General features: G+C 34.1%; 1 protein-coding gene across 1 annotated transcript; it reads left to right on the plus strand.

The window, feature by feature from the left end:
- Nucleotides 1–12,930: 12,930 nt before the first annotated feature.
- LOC121392174 (mutS protein homolog 4-like) lies at nt 12,931–17,616 on the plus strand. Its single transcript, XM_041523519.1, is given in 38 exon segments — nt 12,931–12,967; nt 13,352–13,435; nt 13,506–13,535; nt 13,538–13,590; nt 13,699–13,761; nt 13,836–13,959; nt 14,014–14,080; nt 14,159–14,183; nt 14,239–14,335; nt 14,428–14,532; nt 14,585–14,623; nt 14,692–14,730; nt 14,775–14,791; nt 14,841–14,865; nt 14,915–15,099; nt 15,146–15,265; nt 15,316–15,328; nt 15,379–15,432; nt 15,482–15,571; nt 15,657–15,736; nt 15,786–15,798; nt 15,846–15,891; nt 15,951–15,988; nt 15,991–16,014; nt 16,017–16,073; nt 16,231–16,325; nt 16,375–16,422; nt 16,479–16,620; nt 16,623–16,645; nt 16,716–16,742; nt 16,809–16,839; nt 16,842–16,918; nt 16,967–17,037; nt 17,090–17,108; nt 17,171–17,246; nt 17,297–17,385; nt 17,433–17,519; nt 17,521–17,616. Coding segments are annotated over 38 exon segments (2,406 nt in total).
- The last annotated feature ends 1,791 nt before the right edge of the window (nt 17,617–19,407 follow it).

The following is a 19,407-nucleotide window of genomic DNA, read 5'->3' on the forward strand; positions in this document are numbered from 1 at the left end:
AGCCCACTGTTACAACTGAAACTGAAACCACTGAAACATCGGAAACAACTGAGACAGAGACAACAGAAACGGAGACAACACAAACGACTGAAACAACTGAAACTGAGATCACAGAAACTACAGAGACAACTGAGACAACTGAAACTGAAACTGAAGTTGAAACGACCGAAGTAGAAACAACTGAAGTTGAAGCAGTTGATGTTGTCGCAGCTTGAACAGCTATTTTAGAATTAATTATAGACTGATTTAGTAGTTTCTCAAATAATTAATTATTAGTGAGCATTTTGTAGCCATTTTCATAATGATTGAAATAGTTCTATTAGCATTGTCAGTATAATTTGAGAAATTCATGATTTTTTCAACAGCTAACTAAATTTTCCAATTAATTGCAGACATCAGATAAATATTTTCTCTATTCATCTCACAATAGCCAACAATTGTAGGATTATATCTAAAATGTACCTTATTGAGATAGTTTCTTTCCCATTATTGAGGTCACCAAGAGTACACTTTATTACTTGAAACATAAAACGTATAATATAAAATATCCAATTCTACTGTGCAGTTTTTCAAAAATATTCCAATTCTATTTTCTATCCTTTGATGGAATATTTAACAACTCAAAATCCTATAGCCCCGCCCTAACCGGAAACATGTCGCTTAGCTCCATTCTTAACGCTCGCTTTGCTTCATTGAGCTCAATACAATGAAGTGCGAGCACCGCAAGCTGTCTCTTAGAATGGAGCAAAACGACATGTTTCCAGTTAGGGTGGGAAGTATAGGATTTTAGCTGTTAAATATTCCGTCGAAGAATAGAAAATAGAATTGGAATTGGAATATTCTTGGAAAACTTCAAATTAGTATATGAAATTACGAAGTAGAATGGATGGCTATGTACAGTTAATTATACTTTTATAATATCTATTACAATATACTTTATGTCAGTAAAGGTTATTGATTTGCTTTCAATGTTTAGGTATTTATCATTATGCTCCATTACAGAAATATCATGTACAGAGCTGATTATCTACTTTGACAATGGTCATATATAAGTCCCAGTAGTTACATACCAGAGCAAAATGGCAGCCAAGATAGAGGGTTCACTTGTTTCCAGATCACAGCGTATTGATATACCAGAAGCTTCACAAACATCAAGATCTTTTGTCCATTTTGTTAGTATGTCAGCAAGAAATAGCAGTATCACTGGCAAAACTAACAGTTGCTATGGTTGTAACTATCACATCCAATGTGCATTTTCTAAAGGAGCCCTTCTTGTTCTACTGTGGGGATTCATGACGCATGCTTTTATCCCTTTTTATATTTCATCATATTTACTTCAACTGGCTCTAGCTTACAATCACAAAGTTCCTGACAGTATCCATGGAAACCTATACAGAGCTTTGTTTATCCTGTACCCATTCGTGGGTTGGATAGCTGATGCTAAGATTTGTCGTTATAAAGCTATACAATGCAGTATATTCAGTATGTTTATTGCTTCTATATTAATGTCCATTGGATACATTGTACATGCCTTTAGTAACCAACAACAGTCCTCAGTTTAATTCATGGTCATGATAATTCTTGGTATAAGTATTGCCTTTAATTTAGTTGGATTTGCTTGTTTTGATGCTAATGTTATTCCTTTTTTAACTGACCAAACTCAAGGAGCCTCTGGAGAAATGTTAAGTGCTTTGATCCACTGGCATTTTTGGTGTAGAGCTGTAGCTGAAATTGTTAATATTTTCTTATCAGAAATTTCTTCTATACTTAAAAGTCAGTATTTCACAATGACAATACTACTGGTTCATATAATACTGATTGGAATTATTATTGTCACTATTGCCTTCTGTGAACATTGGCTGGATACTACCCCTCAAATTACCAACCCCATCAGATTGATTGTTAAAGTATTCAACTATGCAAGAAAGAACAAACACCCAAGGAATCGTAGTGCTTTGACTTACTGGGAGGAGGACTACCCTTCACGACTGAACCTTGGTAAAGGAAAATATGGTGGACCATTTTCAGAGGAGCAGGTAGATGTTAAGACTACATTAAGATTACTACCAATTTCATTCCTTTTTTGTTGGATTTGGTATTTTAATAAGTCCAATAGTATTCATAGAACATCTTCAGCTGTTGCTAATGAAATTGGTAAATTAATATCTGATCTTGAAGAGCATGAACAAAAGATGAAAGAGATTTCAAAAGAATTAGAATCATTTTCTTGTTGAACTATTTCCTTATTTGTTCATTTTAAAATTGTTATACATTAGTTTTTTTTATAATCCATGCATTATCCATTTATACACACATCTGTCCATTCTATCTACCTCTAGACAATTTTTGTCATACAGCTTGTGTTGTTCTTTTCATAGTTTTGTCATTTTGTATACTTGTCTTTAATTAAAATGCTAGTTTGTTACTTAATTTGATTATATATTGAATAGCTAAACTAATTAACTTATTCATGACCACTATAAGTGTTTAGACACACCCACTTGAAGAAATTGCTGCTAAAAGTGAGACTATTTCTCAGGTCTCACAGCATCTTACTGGTAATTGTAAGTTCTTAATAATTTGAAAATTACTTAGTTTTTGTTTCTTTGTTTCTCTGATTATAATAGTACGTTCAGATAATGACATTTGTTAGTGGTCATCAAGAACAAAATGTAAACATCCATTAAATAATGAAGGGGCTTTCCATATTTCCTTACAAGATCCTCACACTGACCCTGACTGTCTCCCTCTATCACTATATAATGATATATTACCATACTACACTATACCTATGTGGTAAGTTTGAGTGGGGCCCCATAGACAGTGATATATACTTAATATATTGTAGTATTGTACTTAGATATGTACATATACTTTCAATATCATTACATTATCTATATTTGTACTATAATAATTATAAATGTAAATTTGTTCCTTTTATCTAGTCATCTCTTTATCTAGATTATATGTCTATATACTTTGTCCATCTTATTTTCTATTTAACTGTATTACATTTCAATTTTCTCTAGTGGTGTATATGGTATTGAAGATTACTACCTTACTGATCCATTGGTTATCATACTATTACTCAGTACCCCTTTAATTAAGTTATCTAATTATCACTTACATCGTGATCTTCAATCATCATTATCACAGCATGTTAGTTAATGAGGTTTGTCCATCTATCCAACCATTCATCCATTAATCATCTATTGTCCATCTATCCAACCATTCATCCATTAATCATCTATTTGTCCATCTATCCAACCATTCATCCATTCATCATAAATTTGTCCATCTATCCAACCATTCATCCATTAATCATCTATTGTCCATCTATCCAACCATTCATCCATTAATCATCTATTTGTCCATCTATCCAACCATTCATCCATTAATCATCTATTGTCCATCTATCCAACCATTCATCCATTAATCATCTATTTGTCCATCTATCCAACCATTCATCCATTCATCATAAATTTGTCCATCTATCCAACCATTCATCCATTAATCATCTATTGTCCCATCTATCCAACCATTCATCCATTAATCATCTATTTGTCCATCTATCCAACCATTCATCCATTAATCATCTATTGTCCATCTATCCAACCATTCATCCATTAATCATCTATTTGTCCATCTATCCAACCATTCATCCATTCATCATAAATTTGTCCATCTATCCAACCATTCATCCATTAATCATCTATTGTCCATCATCCAACCATTCATCCATTCATCATAAATTTGTCCATCTATCCAACCATTCATCCATTAATCATCTATTTGTCCATCTATCCAACCATTCATCCATTAATCATCTATTTGTCCATCTATCCAACCATTCATCTATTAATCATCTATTGTCCATCTATCAACCATTCATCCATTCATCATAAATTTGTCCATCTATCCAACCATTCATCCATTAATCATCTATATGTCTATCTATCCAACCATTCATCCATCCATTTAATCCTTGTATCCTATCATTGATCCATTGATTCATTGTTCATCTACAATGAGTTATATTAATCTATTATTAATTCATTATTAATTATAATTGTTATCTCTCTATTACAGGTAAAGTCATTATCAGAGGATGGTCTATTAGTAGTTCTGTTAGTACACAGTTTACCACAATTTGAATATGGGTTAGACCCTGCTATTAAACAAATTAATGTCATGTATCATACCTAAGGTAGAGTTTTTTGTTCAATTTTGTGTAACATAATCATATCTATTTGACATATGGAGCTCTCAATGATGTTATAAATAATGTCTTTAATTGATTACAGGCAGAATTAATTCTCTCAGTATGAAACTTTTAGTCCTCCGTTAATAGGAGTACTTTAATATATTATTCAACCTCTATACTGAGGACATTTCTATACTGGGACAACATGATACAGTTAGAAGCAGAAAGAAGATTTTGTAGCATTAATGACATAAGCTGAAGAGTACAAGTCTAAATGACAAAATATCATAAATTGAATCAACATTTAGATCAAGAGAGAGATAATTTAGCTTTGGAGCTCCATCAAAAAGATGACATTATTGATATTCTACACCAGCGAGTCCAGTATTTAAAAGGCAAAGAAAGCCATCCCCACAATGAGGGATATATAGGTGATTATTCTGAATGAGATCATTTGAATGACAATGATAAACAGGGGAGTGGGTCTAATGACAGAGAGGTGGAGCTACATGTGCCATATGTATTGTCTGACTTACGTACTTGTACAAAACCTAAACCATTTAGCTGTTTTTCTATGGGATCAATGCATTACTTACCTCAAATGATAGTCAAAATTTCGACCACTCATTAGTGAAGTGTTACCCTTATCTGATGACCCCATTTTGCCAACCACCAATCACATGACTTCAACACTTAGTTTATCGTCAGATAAACTACACCTCAAATTCTCAACACATTATTTACTGTAAGAATACTGCAAAACCATTCCCACACCCTTTACAAATAGAGGGCTTCCCTCCAAGCTAGCACTGGTAGGTCTGAGTTCATACAACTAGTCGGATACACTATGATAGCTGTCTACTAGTTTCACTAATTCATAATAATATATAGTGATATATATATATTGTAACAGAAAATGACTTTGAGACCATTAAACTGACTATAATTATAGTTTGGATTTTCTGACTGAAATATAGTACCCTATATCACATATAGACATTGTATTACAAATATATTTCTTTTCAGTAACAAGTAGAATAGTTTTAAAGTACTGTTTAAGACCTAATTAATTGTTAATTAGATCAATTAAAAATCAATTAACGTTGGTCACGTGGGTGGTGGTGAAGGTGACAAATTTTTTCACGCGTTTTCTTGACTGATTGTCAAATTGAAGCGTGAGAAATATCTCTTGATAATATAAAAGGTACTCCATTTTTCATGTCTCTATCTTCTCTACGACTCGCCTCGTCGCTGGATCATCTCGTCACTTCGTTGGATCGACTCACCTCGTCGCTGGATCATCTCGTCACTTCGTTGGATCGACTCACCTCGTCGCTGGATCATCTCGTCACTTCGTTGGATCGACTCACCTCGTCGCTGGATCATCTCGTCACTTCGTTGGATCGACTCACCTCGTCGCTGGATCATCTCGTCACTTCGTTGGATCGACTCGCCTCATCGCTGGATCATCTTTTTGTTTTAGTTATGTCATCTTTTTATTTCTTTTCTTTTTTATTTTATTTTTTAATTATTTGATTGTGTAAAGATTTTTATTTTCACCCTTCGTTTCTATAGGACTCAACTTGGAAGTTCTTACTGTGATTGGCCTGATGTTCTTGACTGTTCTCTGATGTTTCTGTGATGTTTCTGATGTTCTTGACTGTTCTCTGATGTTCTCTGGATGCAAAAGATGAGTCGCTCTCCTGCTCACTCTTTCCTGTCTTCCTTCAAGCCTTCTTTCCTTTCTTTTAATTTTTTTTTAATTTTATTTTGGGCTATCTAGCCTATACACTATACACACACACTCATACAATCTCTAAAAATCATATTCCCCCTGCCGCCTGGCGGCCAAAAAAAATTTTTTTAATATCCAAGGCCGCCAGGTGGCGGGGGGAACCTCTGATCTTCTAGGGTGCGTGTGTGTGTGCTGTGTGTGTGTGTAGGTTGGTAGTCCTTTTTCACTTCCTCTGTCTCTCTTCTCTCTCTATCCATTCATTGTCACCAGTTCAGTTATGACTACTCTTTTCTTTCTTTCCCTGCAGGAGCAGCACTGTTGAAAGGTGAGCTACCTCTCCATCCATCCATCCATTCTTTAGTAATCCAGTTGTTCCAGATAACTTTCTTTTTCTTCCTCTATGCTCTCTACTTGTGGACTGACTGGAAGACTCTTATGGACGACTGGAGGACTCTTGTGGACTGACTGAAAGACTCTTGTGGACTGACTGGAGGACTCTTGAGGACTCTTCAACTATGGAGACTGTCTTATTTTAATTTTTATTTTTTTTTCTGTAATTTTTAATGCTCTTCTTTATAGTTTTTGTTTGTATATTGTTTAAAGTTCTCAATAACATTTTTTTAAATCTAAACTTTGTCAAAAGTCAATCTTCAGTTAAAATTATTTATTAATCCTCAAATCAAACATTCTCTGTTTTTTTTTAACATTGAAATTGTTTCATAAAAATTGAGTTAGTTAAGAATTGAGTTTTTTACAAAATATCTTGGTGATCTTTTTACAACTAATGTATTATACCAGTATAGATCATTTTTATTTTTGTTAGTAATTCTTTTGGAAAACTAAAATATACTTTATTAATATTAGTTTGTTATACTAATGTATTATACCAGTATAGATCATTTTTTATTTTTGTTAATAGTTCCTTTGGAAAACTAAAAAAACTTTATTAATATTAGTTTGTTATTATCATTAATGTTTTAGCAAATAGCTATACCATTAATTAATAATCTTTTTTAATAATTAATTAAAAATCTATTAATATCTTGCTGTTCTCTTTACGCGTGCAATGTAATATTTCCCGCTAAAATAGTGGTGGTCACGCGTTTGTTATTCCTTCCAAGGTGTGTGCTCGTGATATTTTCCCGCCTAACCAACGTGTGAATTCTCATTGGCTAGAGACTTTTGATCCTTTGACTGGACTCTCTCCTTCCTTTGACTGATTCTTTCTGTTTTATGTTTCTCTATACTCACTTACTTCATAGAATGTGCCAAGAACAAGAGTATTGAAAGGGAATGTCAAAAAACTTTTCATATTTATGGATGTTATGTAGCCATGATTGATCAATGGATGAACAAAGCAATGATTGGAGGTAGTATGTTAGAAACTTAAAATTTGGCTATAATTTGACTATAGTTCTCCAATCAGTTATTTCAATCAACTTATTTGTTAAATTTTTATTTATTTTTGTGTTTTATTGTTAAAATTAAAGTTTATTTATCAGTTGCAGTATATTTACATGTAATACAGCAACATATGTAAATGGTTAATGAATAATTTTATTAATGACAAATTAGAACTGAATTGAGTGCATGTAATGATATATTTCAAAATTCAGATTTTTATGAAAGCTGCCACTAGCTGATTGAAGTTCAGTTAGAGTAGTCAAGTTACCACAAATAGCAACTATGTACATGTAATAATATTAGATAATTTTGGTATGGAAACTATCCTCAATAGGTACACAAGTACATGTATATGGTAATAATGGTACGGAAGCTACCCTCAATAGGTACACATGTACATGTAATATGGTAATAATGGTATCGAAACTACCCTCAATAGGTACACATATACATGTACATGTAATATGGTAATAATGGTATGGAAGCTACCCTCAATAGGTACACTTATACATGTACATGTAATATGATAATAATGGAATGGAAGCTACCCTCAATAGGTACACAAGTACATGTACATGTAATATGGTAATAATGATACGGAAGCTACCCTCAATAGGTACACAAGTACATGTACATGTAATAGGGTAATAATGGTATGGAAGCTACCCTCAATAGGTACACTTATACATGTACATGTAATATGGTAATAATGGTATCGAAACTACCCTCAATAGGTACACAAGTACATGTACATGTAATATGGTAATAATGGTATGGAAGCTACCCTCAATAGGTACACTTATACATGTACATGTAATATGGTAATAATGGTATGAAGCTACCCTCAATAAGTACACTTATACATGTACATGTAATATGGTAATAATGGTATGTCTATCTGGACATATTGTATACAAGACTATAATTATTATAATACTAATTGCTTTGTACAGTACCAATGAAATTGTTTTAAAAATTTTATACAAAAACAAGTACTGAAATAGTAATGCTGCAACTATAATGGAAATGATTAATTTCATAGAAAAATTGCCTAAAAGCTCTAGTCATAACAAAAACTAATTCTTTTTTATACAAAACAATAGCTACAATGTTCTAATCAACAGTAACATCTGTTGCACTTTCAAAACAGTTTCTACTTCAGTAGTTTCCACTTCAGTTGTTTCAGTTGTCTCTGTAGTTTCTGTAATATCGATGTCAGTCGTTTCAGTTGTTTCGGTTGTCTCTGTAGTTTCTGTAATATCGATGTCAGTCGTTTCAGTTGTTTCAGTTGTCTCTGTAGTTTCTGTAATATCGATGTCAGTCGTTTCAGTTGTTTCTGTTGTCTCGGCTTCAGTTGTTTTCAGTTTCAGTAGTTTCAGTGGTTTCTGTGGTTTCAGTTTCAGTTGAGACAGTGGGCTCATTTGGTGTAGGTTCTGTTGGCTCCAGCTCAGGATTTTGTTCATTGACATTCTCCTCAGCTTCTGCCTGCCTTTTTGAGGCATCATCTGCCTCATCTTGAGCCTTATCAAGTTCTTCCTTGTTTTCTTTACTTGGATTCTTTATATATTTATTGTAGACATCTATTAACTTCTTAACCACTACCATGAGCTTCAGTGATCCTAATCCTGCCACTAATGATGCTATTATGCTTTTTAAGGACCAAGAGTCTTCTTCATCTTGTGCTGGATCAACAGGCTTCATTGAGCCATAAAATTATCATCCTTAGGAGGCGGGGAACCCTTCTTATAATATTTACCAGCGAAAGATTGATACCCATCCTTGTCAATGTAAAAACGCATTTGACCTCCAGTTGCATTGTCTTTAGTAGACCACTCCACAGTACCAATATTTTCTTTACTTGAACTATACCTCCAGTTCTTGATTTCATCGTCGTCCAGTTGTATGGTGCTATCTTCAACGGTCTCACCTCCAACAATTGTGACAACTGGGCCCCCTGGCTTGAAGTCATCACCATCTTTAAGAGAGGTATTATACGTACCAGTCCATGACTGGAGGAACTGAGGATCAATAAACCCAATAATGTTGGGCTCGCTTGGTTTTGATTTACCTTTCAACCAGTAGTAGCCAGAAAATTTACGAGCTTGAGATTTCTTGTCAGTGTAGAAAGTCAGCTCTGCATTGAAGGGGTTGCCACCTTTAGCCATCCATGACATTACAGGGTTATTGAACTGCATGTTCTTAATCATGCCTGTGCCATAAATGACAGAACTTTTTTCAGGAGTTCTCCCTCCGATGACCTGGAGTGCTGCTCCAGGCACTGGTTCATCCTCTCTATCGAGGAGTTGCGTGCTATAATAAGCAGACCATGGTTTGTAGATACTTCCGATCTGCTTGGCCAGTAAAATTGTTGCTCTTTGGTTTTTTGTCTTTTTTTTGCCAATACATACCAACAAAACCTGCTTGATTCTTTCTTTGGTCAATATAGAAGGTTAACTCTCCATTTGTGTCATTTTTCTCACTAGACCACGAGAGAACTGGATTGTTAAAGACGGGAGCATTGATTACTTTAGCACCAAGCTTAAGATTAATGACATCGTCATTGTCAACTGAAAGAAAAACTTCAGGACCTGGACTATAAGTAACTGGTCCATTTTGTTCAATTGTCTTGAATTGACCTACATAAGGGTTAATGTAGGTTGTATCAAGTGAACCAAAATAGTTGTTTTCAGATGGTTTTGTCTCTCCCTTCTTGTAGTAGATTGCTCTGAAATGAAAAGTAACATCAGTGTTACCTTCACTGGTGTCTTTCATGGTGTAAAACTCTACATTACCACTTGAATTGTTGTCATTGGATGACCATGACAATAATTTCTTGTTATTATTGTACTTAAAACCTTTAATAGTTTCTCCACCTACACTGAGAATAAAATCAGCTTCAGTTGTTCCAGGAGACGAACTAGATAGTGGTTGCAGCACAAGTGCTGGACCTGGCCTTGAATTAAGCTTGGAATCAAGTGTGCCTTTGTACCGACCTACCCAGTTAGCTAGTGCAGATGTGAAACCTTTATTCTGACCTGTGATATTATCAGTGGATGGTTCTAAGGAATCAGTCTCCCAGTACTTGCCACTGATATAGAAAACTCCATCACCTTGGTCTGAAAATGTTAGCCTTGCATTAGATTTATTACCACCAGACTCAGACCAAGAGAGAGTTTGATTGGTAAAGGAAATCTTTCTTATGCGAACGTTACTCACCCAAACTTAGCAGTTGATGGTGGTTTTGTTCCCTCCACAATAATTTTCACACCCTTTATATTAGTTAAATATGTTCCACTCCACATGAGCAAGGAGGTTTTTTGAAGGTTGGTCTTAGCATCTTCGATATCATCAATTGTAACATCATATCCTTGACGTGCAAGCCATTTCTCGATTTTTCTCAAGACCATCTGGGTCTTCCTGATACTTCATACTTGCGTGCTTGAGCAGCATAGTTTGAAGAAAATTGTGGATCAGTCACTAAACGGATCACAACTTGTTCAGCAATGGTGTCTACATCAGCTTTCATCATCATACGAATACGACCGCTGTGCCCACTCTTGATTGCTTGCTTTTCTTTGTCATTTAAGCTAAATTTGTCCATAGTTTTATCTGGATTTGCCATATGTTCTCGTAAAAGCTTCACATCTTGACTGAGAGCTCCAAGGTAACGAGCAGCATTGCCTGATGGTGTGTGAGCATATGGCATAGGAACAGTGTATTCACAGAGTGAGTCAATAGCATTGATCTCACGAGGGCCATACCTACTGACATCTCGTTTCCTTTGGCATATTTCTTTGCCTCCTCTTCTTTAGTGATTATTCCCAATTGCATAGCCATTGAAGGATTGACATCCTTAAGAACCATGGGAGGAATGTAGAATGTAGATATTCCAGTCACTCGTTTGGCTATGTCAGGCTCATAAAAACTAGCTAGAGGTATTTCTTCCACAAGTGCTTTGCAGACTGGATATTGAGCACCAATGTAGTGGGTTATCACGTAGTCATTTCCATATATCTTTTGCAAGTGATTGATGAGAATGTGGAAATTCTCATTGAGATAGCCTTTCCTTCGAAATCCAAGATCTCCAACGCATCCAACTTGCCATATAATGACATGAGCATCAGTGAGGATTTGACGTTGACGTAGTAATAGGTCAGTAGCTTCAAGGGTTTGTAGACCAGGAAAAGAGGGATCGATTCCCAAGTCAGCAAAAAGACAATCTTCTGCAGATACAGCAGGAAGCATGTATGCTTTGATACCTGAAATAATAATTAATAATTAAACTTTATATGTTTGTTATTGTACTTAAGGCAACATACCTTGTTTGAGGGCTATCTTGATAGCTCGGTGAGAATGCATCACAAAAACTCCGGGATGACCATAGAAGATTGCAACAACATTGAGTCCCTTACGAGCATAAAAGAGACATGACTCAGCCATCTGGACATATGTGTCATAACGTTTCTTGTCATCAGCATAGAAAAACATATAGATCCATTGCATCTGGACGCATATCCTTTATGAAGACCTCAGTTGCAGGGTCAGCAACACAGAAGAGGATTTTATCTGCACACTTGATATGTGACACAGCTTCCAGTGTAAACTGACCAACACTTTTGATACCAGACCCTATAACAACTAGAGATCCTTTGTGCTGAGCAAAATTGGGATCTGACTCAAAGTAATCTAAAGATGAGACATAATTATTTGGTAAACAGAGTATTTATAATCTTACCCATTTTCTTGCATCATGAGCAATAAAATTTGTAAGGTAGTTCCACTTCTGTTCTTCCTTAAACTGGGAGGGGGAAAGTTTCTTTGCAGACTCCATCATCAAGATTGGTTTCAATGAATCTCTTCTGTTGAGAACAGAATGTGAAAATTCAATACTGAACTGATGCAAACTAAACAGCAATCTACTGCATTTTTATAGATTAAATGAAAGGAAGTTGTTTTATTTTGTTAATGGTTGTGTTCCCTCAAGTAATATATTAATTAATTATGTTAATCATTAATTAATTATGTATAAAGTCTATTGACCATTGCTTCCTAATCTAATATATCTGTTTGAAATTAACAAAAAATCTGTTAATGAGTGACAATTAATATAATTTCCTCTCTCTCAAATTTACTTGCCTATGGGAGTTATATGAATAGAAAGATTAATGGATAGCAAGATAAAGTGGATAGCTTAGTAACAATTAAATGGATTTAATTACTTTATTAATAGTTTTTATAGTGGACGTAAGTGTAAACTCAGATCTTATAGTAAAAAATAATATCAAAAGCAGTACTATTTGACTAAAGAAAATAACATGTTTGCATGATGGCAAACACTCACTTTGATCTTTCATGAGGGAGAAGCTCAGTACCCTATTCAATTATCCAGTATGAAAATCAGGACTGAGTACATGAGGAAGACCCCCCTTTATTCTCCTTTTTTGCTAAACCAGTCACATAATTGCCACAAGTACAAAAATAATTATAATTTATTATTAATAATTAATTCCTAACCACGTGGTATTATAAAAGGCGTAGTGTGTAGTCTTAGCAGCAGCTGTAGTTTGTACTACTACTACTTAAAAAAATGAACGTGGAAAAGTTTAAGCCCAAATATGGTAGTGGTATTAAGAGCCATTATGATATAATAACACTATAAATTTATATACAATATCTAGATTTTTCCACTCTGCTCTCCACACCTTTGGCCAGTGATTCCGAAGGGTCATTTCTATCCTTGCCCACATACTCTACTAAAATAGCCAGTGCAGTAAGATCAGGACAACCTTGTACACTAAGAAGAGGTTAAAGCGACAATCACTACAAAATTCAACCTTTACACCACATACAGGTACAATACATTCATATAGGTTCAGTATCTGTTTTTAATCATTAATAACTAATAATTATTGTTGTAACTAATATGTCTCCAGTGAGTCCACACACAGTCAGTTCATTTATTGGTTTTAATTCTTGATTTATAGGGTCTCATTCTCATTTTATTATAGGTTCTCATTCCTATGTGCCTGGATCTGCAGTGTTAAGCACCGTCACACCTGGCACTCCTGCATTACAATCTGCAGTAATAGTAGGTAATAGAATAGATACATCAGTCATTTTGCTATATAACATAATTATGATAATGCTCTCTGCTTTTTATAGCTCTTGTTGAAGGGCGTGGCCATGCACGAGGGAGATCGGAATGGCTAGTATTGATCTCAAGAATCCAGAGATGATACTCTCTCAGGTACTGTATGCCTAATAATGTATAGTTACACAGTTTTAAATATTTTATTGTATTGTTAATGTCTTCATTCGCATTGTATTTTGTGTTAATTTATAATTGTTTTAACAGTTTCCTGATAGTCAGACTTACATGAAAGTAATGACTAAACTTGAAGTCTTGAATCCTATTGAGGTAAGACTCATGCACATTGTGATAATGTTTTATGATATTGACAAGAGATTCATACTAGAATCTCTTTTCTTTAGATTGTAATGCCCAACACAGCTTGTGAAGGTGGTACGGCTACCAAATTGTTCTCAATGATTTCCAACTATTGTCCTCGTGTTAACTTAGCTACTGTACAAAGAAAGTACTTCAATGAAAGCAAAGGTGTGGTGGTATGGAGAAGAAGTGCTATTATTTATATCTTACTGTTCTTATAAGGTGTTCAAATGGTTCATCAGTTAGTCGTACCAGAATACAACAGTGTGGAGCTAGAAGTTGTATCCAAGTTAGCTCTTCTTAATTGTAGAGGAGTTTTTACTTTATATCTCATGTTTATATTTATATGTGTTTGTATTGTTTGTAGGTATTACTGTTTAGCTGCAGCATCAGTTTAGTTGTTAAGTTTATAAAGAACCAGTTATTATGTGATTTCTATTCCTATAGGCTTTACTTAAATATATAGAATTCATCCAAAACATTGTCTATGCTTCAAATTCTTTGAAGATAGTATTCCGTGGTAGTGAACAAACTACAATGATAGGTGAGTAATTAATAACTGGTACATTTGTTGTAACAAGAGTATAGACTGTTTTTTTATTACTATCTCTAAGAGACTACACTTCTTACTAATAGATATATCTACTAAAAAAAATTTGGAACTTATTAGCAATGTTCGTGATCCAAAATCATGTCATAGTCTATTTGGAATACTTAATTACACAAAGACACAGCAAGGAGGTCAGTTACAACATGTATTTGATCAGACTCATTTGTGCATCTTATTCTATAGCTCGATTACTGAGATCCAATATTTTACAGCCACCATGTAGTATGTTGATACACAATGTATTAATAGTATTAATAGTTTGTTCATTCGTTTACCTGTTTTCTCTTCAGGTTTGGAGACAATTAAATTACGTCAACAATGTATTCAAGGTATCAAAAAAGTATACAATGATTTATTTTTAGCTCCTCTTTAGAATTCATTGACAATGAGGTGGAGTCTATTAGTAATAAATTGTATCATTAATCATATTCCTTTTCAGGAAATGTTTTATGGACTTCAGTCAGGTATGTCCTCTAGTTCTATGTATTATTTATATTCACTATCTTTTAAAAGTATTGAAAAGATTTTTGGATGTTGATCATCTGATTTCACTGTTAGTACAATTACCTAAGAATGAGACAGTTAAAAGTGCAGAAAACAAAATAACACTGGTGATCTATTTAAAGCATTGCTTGGAACTAGTAGAGCCATTAAGAACTGCTATTAGTACAAGTCGAATCCACTGTTATCAACATTCCGTGAGGTAATCATTTTGACCAGTGCTTTGCATTAAAATTGTAATAGATATTAAATGACAAACGACTTCAAGATGTTCTTGTAAAAATACAAGAGATAATTCATGAAGACGCTCACTATCAAAAAGGTGCTTTAAACATGAGAGCTCAAAAGTGCTTTGCTGTCAAGGTAATTAGTTGTCTTATTAACTTTCAATTACATATAAGTTTTCTTTGCAGCCTAATCTAAATGGTCAGTTCATAGCTCTGATTATCTCCAGTACTAACTAATGTATTGTACAGGTTATCTTGATGTTGCAAGGCGTACATACTCTGAAACAATTGATGATATTGTTGGTATGTCTTTCTTGTTACTAATGAATGCTATAGTCTAGTGTGCTGATAGAGATGGTGTCTCAACTTGGAGAGAAAGAAGGTCTAGCAGTGAAGACAAGCTACAACAATTCCAGAGGATTTTTTATCCAAATTTATTCTGGTTCTGGGACTGATGAAAAGTACATAATACCATTAATGATATAACATAATGTAATTCCTGATAATTTGTTTTAGAGTTCAACCAGTGGCTGTAGAAGATTTGCCTCCAATATTTATCAAGGCTATAAAATCTAAGAACACAATTAGTTGTACTACTGCTGACTTGGTAGTTTTAAACAATTTGGGTATTAATTATAGTGATAACTTTATTTTAGATTAAAATGAACGGTAAGTATGTTTTGACATAAAGCTCTAGTCCAATGCTCTACAAATAGATCGCTGTAGGGAATCATTAAATGAAATCTACTTAATGACAAATGTGTATGTCCACATCAAATACACTATCTTATATCATATTTTATACCACTATTCTTTTCTAGTGTAATAAGTGAACTATTGGAAGTATTACGGACTAATATTGGTGCTTTTACAAGCTCTCTGAATGTGAGCTATGTTAGATCTTCTTCTCTCTTTGGCCCACACATGCACTGTATCAAATTATGGTATGTCCACATTCAATAGTGCATGATATAAGTAGTAAGAGAGAAGGAGTGTGAGTCTCTCTCTTACCTTGTTCATCATGCACTCCTGGCACACTATATTAACTTACAACAAAAATGAGTCCTTTTCTGATGTCTATCACTATATTCTTTGTGTCAGTTTGTCCAGAGTTTACTGATACTTTGGCAGTAAAACAAGGTTATCATCCTATACTAGAAAAAATTAAGTTTGAGCCTCCTGTTCCTAACAACACTGTTAGTAATATCAAGTGATTGCTATAATAAATTACTGTATATATTGTAGTATGCATCTGGTGAGAGCAACTTCATTATCATTACTGGTCCTAATATGGTAACTAAACTACCTCATATCAATGTGATTCTTCCTCTTTTTTGGACTCTATGTAGAGTGGAAAGTCTACATACCTGAAGCAAGTGGCTCTGCTTCAAATTTTAGCACAAATAGGCTGTTTTGTGCCAGCACGATATGCCAGTTTCCGTCTCACACATCAGATATTTTCTAGGATTGGTTCAGATAATGATATTGAAACAAAGCATCAACTTTTATGGTTGAAGTAAGCTTAAATAAATGAAGTTATTGCTAACAATGTTTCTTTCTACTTGTTTTTTTTGTTTTGTGTTCAGATGAGAGAGATTAACTACATAATTCAGGTTATTTGACCATAGTTCTGATAATAATAATGTGACAACTTATTTACAAGTGTTTATCCTTAATAGAATATAAAAGATGATTCTCTTGTTGTTGTCGATGATTAGGACGTGGTACAAGTAGTGAAGAAGGTGTAGGACTTTGTCATGCTATATGTGAACAACTTGTTGCTTCCAAAGTATTTATGACAATATAATTGCTTATATTTGAATTATGATATCTCCAGGCTTTTACTTTCTTTGCCACACACTTTCTCGAACTGACGCAATTGGAAAGTCTTTACCCTAATGTTGAAAAGTGAGCAAATAATTTATCACTTTAAACTTTTAACATCTTATTTTCTTTGCAGCTACCATTTTGAAATCAAAGTAAGATTATATGACATTTGAATGAACATCTTAATATCTTGCTCTTAGTCTTTACCTACTAGAGAAGTAATGAAACATTCCCTGGTCTAAACTTCACACACCAGCTTGTGAAAGGAGAAACAGAAGAAAGACATTATGGTAAACTACACCTTGCTCATTTCCTGATCTGTCATACCTTTATTTTAAAGGTCTTCGTCTGGCAGCTATGTCGTCTTTACCACAATCAATCATAGAAGAGGCTGGAGCCATTGCAATGGAAATACAACTTCAAAAAACTGTTAGTATAAAGTTTTATGAATTGAAGGTACTGAATTTTTTTTGTAGGCTCGTCAAAATGAGACTAGAGATGCTACTCGTTTACGTGCAGTCTTTAAACTAGGTACAAGATTGATTCAGGTTGCTCGTAATTCACAAACTTGATGAAGTATCACTACGAGTGTTTCTACAACATTTAAAGGAGGAGTATTTGCAGCAAATGTCTACTGAAATAAGTACAAATGAAGAATAGACAATAATGGCATCATAGTGTGATATCAACATAAATGTGTCATTAAGTAATGAAAGGATGTGTATGTTTTGAAGTCATTAAATAACAACAAAGTATCAAAAGTTAATATTTAAGCAAATGTCAGCTACATTCACTACTGTTTCAGTTTATGTGATATATCAATATTTTTCTTTATCCATGTCTGGAGAACTGGCAAATCATATACCTCTTCTTTACATCTCCTTGTCTCTCTTTTATTATTTTTTAAGGATGTTGCTAGCTTTATGAAGGCATTCTTTTTTGTAGTGATTATCTGTAGCTAAATCAGCTTGAAGCTCAAAGATATTGCACTGAGTGATGGTAGGAATTGTTTTAAATTTATGATTCAATACAGCTTGAGCTGAAATTTAAACATTTAACTGCGTCTTTGATGTCTTCATTTTTTGCTCTTTCAGATTTAAGTTGGCTAGTTAGGGTCATTGCTCTGGCATATAAAAAGGATGGTCATTATATCCTATCTCATTGAGCATTGCAGAGCCATTGTTTACTGACAGTAATGCTGCTTCCACATCTGAGCACTTCCAGTATAAAAATGCATTGGCAAGACAGAGTTGAGCATCCAATAATGTCAAATCCTTGCATTCACTGCCATGCAAATCCTTAGCTTTCTTTAGAAAATTCACTGCTTCATCTTCTTGTCCTTGTTCTGCACAAATATGACTCAAGTCAATCAGCATTGTGATAAAAGTGGGTGGTTTGAACAGAAACCATTGCACTTGCTTGTGTTTCATACCCTTGAACAGCTTTCCTAAGTAGGGATTCAGCCTGTTTCCATATCTTCAGCTTTGTGCATTACATTTGCCATGACTGCTTGTGTAAAATAAATCTATGTAACATGAAATTATTGGGTTGGTTTATAGGATTTAGAATAACATACATGTGGATTTTCAGGAGTGAACAATTCTTTAGCAAAGTTTAAAGCTTCTTTTATAGTTATCATACTGTCTATTACTTTGTCTTGAGACAAATAGTGAAGGCCCAAATAAAGTAAACACATCTGGAAGTCTGTATAATGAAACTCAAGATCAAATTGAGTCTAAATTTTAAATATTACCATGATGTTTCATGTCTTTGAATTTGTCTTTAAAAATCTGATATGCATGATTTAGTTCTCGTTCAGCTTCATGAACATCTCCATTCAATCTTAGTCCATTTCCATAATGTAATAATGCGTTTGCATGTTTAAGCTTTTGCTCTTCCCATAGATGTGTTGGGAGATTTAAAGATTCCTTCAGGTAAGGCAATGCTTCTTTTGGAGATTTGCTTAAGTTGTATACAGCACCAAGAGACCAGTTGCAAACAGCAAGCTCTAAAGGAAGTGAGTGATCTTTGCTATAATAAGACTATAATTTGGGTCACCTTTTTCATCGCTAGCAAAGTGTTTGAGTGCCTCAATAGCCCAGTGTTTGCTTAGTTTAGTATCTCCCACAATGCGAAAAGCATAGCTCAACCCCCTTGAAGCTCGAGCAATTTCTTTAGTTTTCTTATTCTCTTGATAAAAATTCAAAGCTTTCTCAAAATACTTGATACTTGTTACTTTTCCTTCAAGCATCAAAGCTCGTCCCAAATGATAGGACAACTTAGCCTTTCCTTCTTTGGTGAAAGTAAAGTGTGGTATAGAATCATTAATCTAAACAGTAATAAAACCAAGATAATTACTCACAAACTGATTGGTAGCAAGTGACTACTCTATCCTACTGTACTAAGATTTTCTATCATAGCTGCTATGAGGGAAGTTGTGACAAGTGTACA

This window comes from Gigantopelta aegis, unplaced genomic scaffold (assembly GCF_016097555.1).
Source record: "Gigantopelta aegis isolate Gae_Host unplaced genomic scaffold, Gae_host_genome ctg3455_pilon_pilon:::debris, whole genome shotgun sequence".
Lineage (NCBI taxonomy): Eukaryota > Metazoa > Mollusca > Gastropoda > Neomphalida > Peltospiridae > Gigantopelta > Gigantopelta aegis.